Genomic DNA, 11,432 nt, shown 5'->3' with positions numbered 1-11,432 from the left:
CCATGCACATATGCTTTCCACAACATGTATTCATTTAACATGTATAAATCATCTCTTTATATTACAAGTATAATTTCATAATAGTTCATCTCGAGTTTAGATTATTTCATGTCAGAACTTTACTCATATCATTCGAAATATCAATGTCACACAAGTAGTACACTCAAGGTGTACAAATCTATAATTAAGGATGAACATATTCATCAAATAAATTCTATGTACAAATATCATCATCTCATACTTTCATATATCACTTGTCAAGTATCATCATTTTCTTGTATTTCAGACGGATATGTGCAATAGCTCATTTTATTATTCATATCTTCTCATGTCTGGATTGTCACTCGTTGAATTTATTTGAAATATCAATGGATACACAGGTAGTACACTCAAGGTGTACAATTCAGGATCCGTCAATCTATTTTCAATGGTACCCATAAGGTACTATTTCAGAGTGTACACTCTCGAGCCACACATGTATACAACAGGATTACCAATCCAAGTTAAATCCTTTTTATGACATATGCTCTAAGGAGCTTGATCTGGATTACCTGTTCGAGCTAAATCCAATCCATAACATATGCTCGAGAGGACTTATATCAAGATTACCCGTTCAGGCTAAATCCTTTCTGTAATGAGGTCAATAGGATTACTCGTCCGAGCTAAATCCCGTCAGCAACAAATGCAGAACCTCATTCATTTTGAGAAATCACATATCCATCAATTTTCCATTTATTTAACTGGGATTTAAACATATTTCAAGCATATAAGTAACATTTTTATCATTTATCATTTATAATTTATCATTTATCATTTATCGGCATTATTATTGATCGGGATTTGTCAGATATATTTTCAATGTCATATATATATGATATTTATACAATTTACAAACACAATATTTAATTCAAGCATATAAATATACACAATTTAGTTACACGAACTTACCTGACAATGTTCGTGTACGTAAAATTTACTAATCCGACATTTTTCTCTTTCCTCATTTTAGCTCCGAATTTGGTCTATCCGGATCTATACGAGTAAATTTTACATCACTTTATCACATTTCATATTCAAGTGGAATCAATTTACATCTTAGGAAAATTACCATTTTGCCCCTAACTTTTCCATAAATTCTCATTTCTTCTCTAGGCTCGGAAAATTGAAATTTATGCAATTTACTCCCTATTAGAAGCCTAACCAAAATTTCATCTTAAAATTTACAGCACATATATTCTATAAAATTCAGAATTTTCTTCAATTTTCATAAATTTACATTTTAGTCCTTAAATCATGTTTTCATCAAAAATCACTTCGTAAAAGTTATTTATCTATCAACAACCTTTCATTTTCTACCATAAATTTTAAATTTTTAGGATATTCATCCATGACCTAGTTTTCATACTTTGATAACTTCTCAAATTGATCCCCCAAATAGATAGATTAAGCTATCCCGGTTTCAAAAATATCAAAATTACTAAAAACGAGACAAGAAAACTTACCCAATTTGGCAAAGAAAGTTTCTTCTCACTTTCCTAGGGTTTCCATGGAATATTTTAGGGAAGAAGATGATAAAAATGATTTTTATTTCTATTTAATTAATTTATCATCTTTAACAATTTTGATTTTTAATTTAGTCCTCAGCCTTTTTCTAATTTTCCATGAACAAATCATCCAAAAATATCTACTACCTTTTTCTTTAATGGTCTAATTACCATATAAAGACCTCAATTTTTGAATTCCATAGCTATTTAATTCTTCTAGCTATTAGAATTCAACTTTTGCATTTTATGCGATTATTCTTTTCCCTAATTAAGCACATAATCGATAAAATTTTCTTATCGGGATTTTACACATGAAATTTCTAACATATTATGGATCATGTAATAAAATAAAAATAAATTTTATTTTCGGATTAGATTTGTAGTCCCGAAACCACTGTTTCGATTTTCACTAAAAAAATAAGCTGTTACAGGCAACAGTTGTCTTAATTAAACAAGCCACTAATAACTACAACCGCTATCATGCCGACCCAAGTTTGACCTCTACTATGCCAGAACAGCCGCTCTTCATTGGAGAGCACTAGTATGTCCACCTCGGGTCAGCCTTCGAATAAAAATGAAATGTAAAAGAGACCGACTGTTTAGAAATAAAGAAAAAAAATTACATTATTTACACCAGAAGTCCCCAGAGTTTTTTCGTATGATTATGACTTCAATATTATGTATGGTATATATAAGGCATCGTTTGTGGGTATCCAAAAAGCTTATTACCCCAAATCTTATTACCGCATCACGGCCGCCGATTGTGACCTCCACCTAGACTTCGACCCCTGATCGTATCAAGCATTATTACCCCAAAACTAGATTTCCCCACGATGAGTTTTTGAGTTAATGATTTTATCCCGCCATGACATATGAAATGCATGTGTTCTAAGACGTGTTATCACATCTCCGACCCTTCAAATCTACCTATAAACTTCTACAGTTTCAGTTAAAACCCTTAATCTTTCTCAAACCCTAAATTTTAAAATACGCACAAATTTTTAGGAGAGAGAAAGAGAAAGTGTGCCCAGCTAGGTGAGCTTCCCAAAACCCTAAATTTTAAAATACACACCAATTTTTAAGAGAGAGAAAGAGAAAGTGTACCTTGTTGGGTGAGCTTCCCTTCCACTTGGCCAAAAAGCGCGTCCAGCTAAACGTACTTTTCCTTTCTATCTTCTACAAACCATATATTTTCTAAATTAAAAAAACAGCCTAAAGACCTAATTAAAAAAATGGTTATTTTGGGCTAAATTTGTCCCCTTTCCAAACTATTTTCCTAAATTTAGAAAAAAAATTTAAATCCCTAATTAATTTTTTAAAAACTGCAATTTTTTTCTAATTCAGCCCGGCTAGCCCTTAAGACACTTTCCTTGTTTTAATTAAGAGTTGGAAAGACAAATATCCAAACAACGTCGAATTCCACGGTTCTCTATCTATCCGCTCCGAGCGAGAAAGTAAACCCTCGCGCTGATAGATATTATATAATCCGACGCGCCATTCCAAATTTCCAATCCAAATAGCCATGAATTTGTAAGCCCATTTTCATTTCCATTTCACCTCAAAATATAATCTCATCTCTCCCCTTTTCAATGGCTACCCACAGAATCTCGTCTCTCCCCATTGCAATTTCTACTTCCCTTTCTCTTCCCTCTAAACGCCACGATTATCGTCTCGCTCTTCCTTTCAACTCTCTCTATGGCACTCGCCTTTTACTTAAACCCTCCAATTTGAGCTGTTTCGTCACCAAACACCATTCTTCAACCACCGCTACCGTCTCACTTAGCCTCCCAACCGCGTAAGTTTGACGTTTAAACCAAAAATTTCTGCAATTTTACTTTTTTAACTTATAGATTTACTTATTATTTGAGAACTTCTTTTCTTATGGGTTTTATTTTTCAGGAAACCGGAGAGGGCGACTTCCGAGAAATCCCCAGTGTGAGTTAATACTATCAAATATACTATGCGGGTTTGCGTATGTTTACATATTATGCATGTAATTATAGCGTATGTTTGAGGATTTATGTGAAACTCTATAGTCTATTGTACATTGATGGTCGGGGTTCTGTTTGTGAGTAATTACTTGGAATTGGGTCATTGTGGTGGTTAGATGGTCGGCAAGATCAATAAAGTCCTTTGCAATGGCGGAATTGGAAGCAAGGAAGCTTAAGTATCCGAATACCGGAACAGAAGCACTTCTTATGGGAATTCTGGTCGAGGGTTAGTATTTCTTTGCCATTTTTGTTCACTAATTGCTGTTGCACCATCATGTAACACACTTGGAAATGTATTTTAGAAAGATTTCTTATGGACTTTTATGAAACACCTGTTTTTGTTTAGAGAATTGTGGAACAAGTGTTACTTTGTAGCAGCCCTGTTTGTAATTGATTCCCATAAGAATTTACATAGTTCAAATGGTGGTTTACTCTTTTTGAAAAGTAGGTGGACGCTATTTTGAGTGATTTTAGCAATTGCTTCCACAATTCAATTAGCAATGGTGTTAAACAAATGAAACCATCAATTTCAGGCTTTTGCTTCTGCATTTACTTTTAATTGTTTGGGATCCTCGCTTATGCATTGTGAAGCTGAATCTTCTAATTCTATATAAATAAGTAGGTGATTTAATGCCTCAGAATATTCATGTAAGGAGTGTGAAATCTTCTGTTTTGACGTGTTAACTTTGATGTTCTGATTAAAGCTGTATAAGCCCACCTCCTTACCTCCATTAGGAGAGAAGGGAAAAGATATATGAACTTGAGTAAACAATGAACGTATCTTTTCTGTTAACCTAAAAGATGATTTCATGAAATGAAGTCATACTGTCTCCTTTTCAATCTCTTTGATGTTAGAAAATTTTTTGAATGTTTGCATTGTACGTTTGTAATTCCTCTTTTTCATCTAAAGGAACAAGCCATGCTGCAAAATTTTTAAGGGCTAATGGAATTACACTTTTCAAAGTGCGAGAGGAAACAGTAAACTTACTTGGAAAGTCAGATATGTACTTTTTCAGTCCTGAACATCCCCCATTAACCGAACAAGCTCAGAAGGTCCTTGACTGGGCTGTTGATGAAAAGCTAAAGTCAGGTAAAAGAAAATTTTTCTGATTCTCCATTTGGTATATTTATCATGTCATACAAAAGTTTAGACAATGGTTGAGTTGGTTGTTTTATGTGTAGGGACAGATGAAAACATGGTGTAACATGATAAATATTGTGGTGGAGTTGATCTAATTCATATAGGGGTTTATTTTTTCTACCTTGAGAGGGAATTGGTTTAAAAGGGAATTATATTTGAATTGATTAGAATATTACTTATTTGATAATTAAAACTAATACTTAAGTATGAATCTGCAAATCTCATACAACTAAATGTAATACTAGTCATTATGTGGGGCTGGAAATTATATTTGAATTGATTATAAGATTACTTATTTGAAAATTAAAACTAATACCTAAGTATGAATCTGCAAATCTCATACAACTAAATGTAATACTAGTCATTATGTGGGGGTGGAAATTCTTTTCTTGGGTTTCTTAGGTGACAATTGGTCAGTCATGAATATGATTTTTGACATTTTCAGATGAAATGAGGAGAATGCTATAAAATCTTCAGTTTCTTTTTAAGGAAGTTACTGGGTAGCAAAAATTAATTGTCAAGCTAGAAAAATGACCCATGGTTCTTGTTTACCAGTTTAGTGGAATCTAAGTCTCAAAAGAAAGCAAATTATGATTTTTGGGATTGACAGTTCTAATATTAAAATTTAGTGATGGCACTTTCACTAGTGTATCCTTTTGCAGAATGTGTTTGACTGGGACGTTTATTATATTTTTAAGTTCATGATGTACATATTTTTAAAACATTATCTATCTGCCACAGTAGGATCGCTACAAGAGCCACATGTTTTACCTGTGCCAACCTCCACAATTCTTCAACAGCTTCTTTCTCCTTCCTATATGTTTCTAAATGTTTGAGATTTGGTATCAACTGAGCAAGTTGTTATTAATATTTTATATATGGATATGTTTTTCCTTATTACAATCATTCCATCATCTCATATCTTTGAATTGTTTGTCCTTGAGATTTAATTAAGATCATTGTGTGCAGGTGAAAGTGGGGAAATAACCACATCGTACTTGCTTCTGGGTATTTGGTCAGAGAAAGAATCAGCAGGCCACAAGATCTTGGCCACTTTTGGTTTTAACGACGAGAAGGCCAAAGAACTAGCAAAATTCGTAAGTCCCTTATCTTCTATATCTGCAATAGCTTCTCGGTTCAGTCATTGACAGGTTATTGTTCTTTTTCATGCAGCTCAACGACGATATTGTTTTGAACTATAAGTAGGTAAAAAATTTCTGCAATTTCCAACTTTGTAACAGCTTCCTGATTCTTCTTGGTGGAGCAGATACTGTACCTTATGAGGGTTTTCCTTTTTAATGGTTTAAAGTTCAAACATTGATAGGTACCCATTGTTTTTTTTTGTGAAATAACTGCAAATGTTGGGAGCTTTAGTTTCGGCGTGAATGCATAAGTAGATTTCCTTAACTAACTTGAATGACTTGGTGGACAGAATTACATTTGAAGCTATAGAAGGAATGACCTTTTTTATCCATCAAGGCGAATTCCCCGTATTTACATAAGTATTCCAAACATTGATTCTGTAGGTTCAAGTTTGACCCTTTTTAATTTACTCCCATTTGTTTTTCTGTTGTCTATTTCTGCCCTTTTTTTTATTTTTATTTTAAAATAATTAATATGTTTGAGAGTTGTCATTTAGTTAGTCACCTACTTTTTCTTTATTAATGATAATTATTACACGGTTTCTATTTTTATATTGATTTGTACTTAGCATAAGATTCCTTTTAATCATTTCTCCTATATGTTTGATTCTTTCAAGGGTTAATTTCATTAAATGCCCCTGAATCATGTTCTTAAATTGATTAATTTTTATTTACCCTAATTTGGGAATTAGGGAAAAGCAAAGCAAAGGAAAGGAAAGTTTACTTTAAAATGTGAAATATCATTTGGATTTGGTTAATCTTTTACCTAAAATATTTTATTAGAAAGATATAACTGGAAAAAAATTTATAAACAATCAATTTCTTAATTTTTCACACTTGAATCAAATAAAGATGTTCAAAAATTCTTTGTTTTTTACTAACTTTAACTATCCTATACAGATAATCTTCTTTATAATAGTTTTATTTGTCTCTTTAAATTTTACTTGTTTAAATTTTGCCTATTATAGAGAGGTGGTTGATATATAATTATAATATTATTTTGTTATAGAGGGAATATTTTCAAAAATAGAAAGAAAGAGAGATAATATGTTCAAAAATAAAAAGAAAAAAGTAATAATCAAATCAACAAAATTAAAAGACATAGTCGGGGCATGTATTATTAATTTTATATATATATATTTTATTTTACTTTTTTATATAAATAATTACAAAATTCATAAATTTAATAAGATCAATTAATCTATATGAGTTATTTAATTAAATTAATTAATTTATCATGAGTTATTAAATTTAAGTAATCAATTTATAAATTTATGATGTTTAAAATTCATGGTAGAATATTTAATTAGAAAACTTTATAATTGCTTAAATTGATGTCTTTAGTTTCACTCATTGAAGATTATTTTTCATTTTAATAAAATATGATTAATAAATTTATTCACATGAAATTTAATTATTGAAACAATACTTTAAATGAGATAACTTTTATGAAATAACTATAAATTTACTTAAAGTTTTAGAGCATATGTTGTTATAGAAAATTAATTTAATAAAGAATGTACTTCATGACTATGTGAAAAGTTATTACAGAAGGTTAAAATAAAACATAAAAAATTGAATCTTCTAGAAATTTTGTTGTTATAACGAAATGTTGTTCTTAGTAAGTGGTTGTTATAGAGAGGGCTAATGATGTAATTAGGCAAATATGCTTGTTTTGAAACAAAATTAGGGTTATAGGCCATTTTTCTTCAAAATAGGTCATTTTTTGAGAAAGAAAATGAAAATGTGCTTTTAATGTCCTGTTGCCACATCAACTGAAAACCTGCATGTTAAAGGCAATTTTGTCCCAACGGTCCAATTTTCCTAACGACTATTTTTTTCAATGGTCAAAAATGGATAATTTCTTTTTTCTCCCAATGACTATTTCATTTTCTATATATACCCTACTTGTTTTCTTTTTTTTTCATTTAATCCTCTTCTTTCAATTCTCTCAATCCATCTATTCTCTTAATTCTCTTAATCCTATTTTATTCTAAATTTTTTCATTCAAATTCTCTAAAATTCTTCTTATCTCAATATTATATTTTGTAATTTCTTTGATTTTATTTTATTTTCATAAAATTAAAAATGTTGATGCATCTTATTCATTTGGACCACAAATACATTTTCGATGTCCAATTACAAATGGTAAGAAAATATTATTATATTTTTTTATATCAATTAATATAATTATTAAGCAATTAATATTATTAATTTTTTATGTTCATTTAATTAGATTGAAGATCGGATTATCAAGACGTATATACACAGTTTAAGTACGAGGGCATCGCGTATCATTGAACAACACTTGCAAGAGGCGGGATTTTTGAATGTGTCTCATATGCTCAGGGGGACTAAATTGGAGTCCTAGAAAGATGGAGACCTGAGACACCTGAGACACACTTTCCATCTTCCATTCAGTTAATGTACAATTACGCTCGATGGTGTAGCATTACAACTCTGTTTACTAATTGATAGGTTGGTCGTTACGAGGGTAGTGTGCATTGGAGATTGGAACGCAATTTACTACCAACTATTAAGTAAGATGTTGGACAAATTTAGTGGTAGTCGGATAGAAATGAAATTGTTAGAAGACAATTTCTCATATCTTGACAACTCCTCTAGTGAGGTTGAAAGACAACATTTCGCGCGAGCATTCATATTGAGGTTAATTGGTGGTCTTTTAATGCCAGATAAATCTCGAAATCTGGTACATTGAAGGTGATTCCTACAACTAGTCGACTTAAATGAAGCCGAGCCACTCAGTTGGGGATCAACTGTATTGGTGACATTGTATCGAGAGATGTGTCAGGCAACGGAAGCACAAAAAAAATCAGTGGTTGCATACTCCTTTAATCATGGGCATAGTACTGCTTACTATTTTTATGTCCCCGAGTAAACTTCCCTTATCAATTCTCACTCGTAATAAGGTAAGATTTATTTAATAATATAGTTATCATGTTTTTTTTTCATTATTATAGTTTTGAAATAACATATAATTTGAATAGGTAGAATAATGACACGAGTCATGTGGAGATATCGAATGAGCTCGAAGATATCCTTGTTATATCAACAATCAGAAGCCGATGTTAGTTTTTGAAATTTTCAATTATATAATATTACATAAAGATTTGAAATTTAATATTAGGTACGTTATAAAATTTATAATTTCGTACTATAGTTTAAATGGATGTCATACTTTAATATGAAAATTCAAGAATGCATCTCGAACAAATTTTTGCAAATTGCAAAAGTTCCATTGATAATGTTTGCAACGGCTGAGATGCATGAATCTGATCGAATGATGTGTCAGTTCGGGTTTATGCAAAGAATTTTGCTGTCACCCCCCATAGCATGTTGCCGCCAAAAGCAGAACCCCGTATTTCTTCTAGAGAATCTCCTAATTGTTCCAGAGCAACTAGAAAGAGATTCTTTAACCAGAAAGAATTCAGTTCAGATGTAGGATACCTATCCAGAAGTTTTCGCAACTCAATCATGTATGATGGAATCATCAAAGATTTGACCTTTTCGAACTCTGTCTGTAACTTCAGATTCATACCAGAACCGCGATGATTCAATAAAACCTTCAAACTAAGTCCAAAGATTCTTTGAGTAAGAACCATTGGATCATCACTTATTCAATCAATAGAATAGATATAATAAATAAAAATACAAAGAAAAGAAAGGTTTGTCCTTTGATCAAAATAAGCATAAACTAAATGAGAGTTTGAAAGAATAAAAAATCTTTCGATTTATAAATAATATAACTCTTTCTTTGAATTTTTTTTTTGAGTCCGGCCGCGAGGTTTGAATATTAAGTATGAATCATAGTTCAAATACTTTGTGATCCATTTCATATATTCCGTGCTCCAGATACTAGAATGACTATCCGACGGGATAAAACTATCTCGATCAAGATGACAGACCCATTTTCTGTACTATCAATAGGATCAATTATAACAAGTCACACACTCATATTCCGGAAATACAGAAACAAATAAATTTCGCGGTCGAACTACCGAAATAGAATGGGGCTAAAAAATCCGAGAACTAAAAGTTTCCATTTTTGTATTGAAACGCGAGGCTTCGTGATTCTTGTGAATCTAATTCATTGAAATTCCATCCAGTAAAACGGAAGAATTATAAATCTCCAAAATAATAGATAAGAATATCGCAAATAAAGCCATTGCGACACCCATCAAAGGAGTCGTTCCCCATCCAGGGGCTACCTTACCATATTCCGAATTCAATGGTTTCAAAAAATCCCCTACAACAGTTCGTCTTGGACCAGATCTAGAACTACCCTCAACAGTTTGTGTAGCCATAAATCTTATTTTGTATTCAGTGAGATCTGTTGACTTTGTATATCATTCCGCTGTAAATAAACAATCTTATCATAGACCCATTGTGATCTTGAAATTATATAATAATGGAAACAGCAACCTTAGTCGCCATCTCTATATCTGGTTTACTTGTAAGTTTTACTGGGTACGCCTTATATACTGCTTTTGGGCAACCCTCTCAACAATTAAGAGATCCATTCGAGGAACACGGGGACTAATTGAAGTAATGAGCCTCCCAATATTGGGAGGCTCATTACTTCAATTGAGATAATGAAAAATCATTTCATTTTTTTAGTTAGAATTTTAGGCGGTTCTCGAAAAAAGATAGCGAAAAAAATTATCCCTAGAGTAGATACTAAGAGGAATGTATAAAAAGTTCAATGAACTTCACAATATCAACTTGTGAGGGAGAACTAATGAAGATTGGCCTAAATTTCATGCCAAATATATCTATATCTGGGAACTTAGGTACGATTTCATACCTATGTGTGAACCAATTGTCTAACCAAATTTGGCAACCTCTTCAATTGCATGACATGCTTTAAATTTCACGGTAAGTCATCTATTGTATGAGAAGGAAAATAATAGACAAATTCATCATAGAAAGCCAAAATAACCCCACATAAGGCTACTATCAAGAATACATGTATCAGGTTCATCATTATCAACTCCAACCCCAAATACTATACCGATAGATGCACCACCTCCCAGCCAGTATGGTTTATATTTTTTTTTGGTGTTTTTACTCAAGTTATCCATAGGCCAGGCCACTTGACCATGCCTGAAGGCTCGCCCAAAAATTGGGAGGGTTAGACAAAACTATAAACCCAAAATATGAGCTTGAACAAAAAAGCGAGACCCGTTTTCTAAACGAGTAAGGTCCTGGGTAAGCTTTTTTTGGCCTAGGCCCAGCCTGGCCCAGATTCATTAACAAAATATCGGTATCTTTCACAAAATTATTGATTCTTGCCTGGTATTCGATATCTTTTTAAAGATCGATGTTTTGAAAATTAAAACAAAAAATTACCTGTAACACCCTGAATTTGGGCCTAGAAGTTTGGGTCTTGAGTATGGGAGCGGTTGAAGGTAGCTTATAATATTTTGTTGTGCATGTAAATTTCGTTAATGAAGGGTTGTTTTAGTGGTTAAGTGTGCTGAGAAGTGTTGAAGAAGTCTTAAGTTCAAACCTGGACTCTAGCAAAAATTTTGGTTTAAGGTGAATGAAACCCTGGGTGTAGTAGGTAGGCCTTAAGAATATTGTTGGAGAAATT

The 11,432-nt window shown here is 32.1% G+C and overlaps 1 protein-coding gene across 1 annotated transcript; it reads left to right on the top strand.

Annotated features, from left to right (window-relative positions):
• The first annotated feature begins 2,891 nt into the window (after positions 1 to 2,891).
• LOC107888748 (ATP-dependent Clp protease ATP-binding subunit CLPT1, chloroplastic) lies at positions 2,892 to 6,251 on the top strand. Its single transcript, XM_016812937.2, has 6 exons — positions 2,892 to 3,339; positions 3,444 to 3,479; positions 3,652 to 3,761; positions 4,446 to 4,625; positions 5,646 to 5,773; positions 5,850 to 6,251. Exons 1-6 carry the CDS (start codon positions 3,134 to 3,136, stop codon positions 5,880 to 5,882), a joined length of 693 nt encoding a protein of 230 aa, XP_016668426.1. The 5' UTR covers positions 2,892 to 3,133; the 3' UTR covers positions 5,883 to 6,251.
• Positions 6,252 to 11,432: the final 5,181 nt, after the last annotated feature.

Source organism: Gossypium hirsutum, chromosome A09 (genome assembly GCF_007990345.1).
Source record: "Gossypium hirsutum isolate 1008001.06 chromosome A09, Gossypium_hirsutum_v2.1, whole genome shotgun sequence".
Classification (NCBI taxonomy): Eukaryota; Viridiplantae; Streptophyta; class Magnoliopsida; order Malvales; family Malvaceae; genus Gossypium; species Gossypium hirsutum.
Note: the sequence above shows the minus strand (reverse complement) of the source record. Positions and strands in the feature narration are given on the sequence as shown.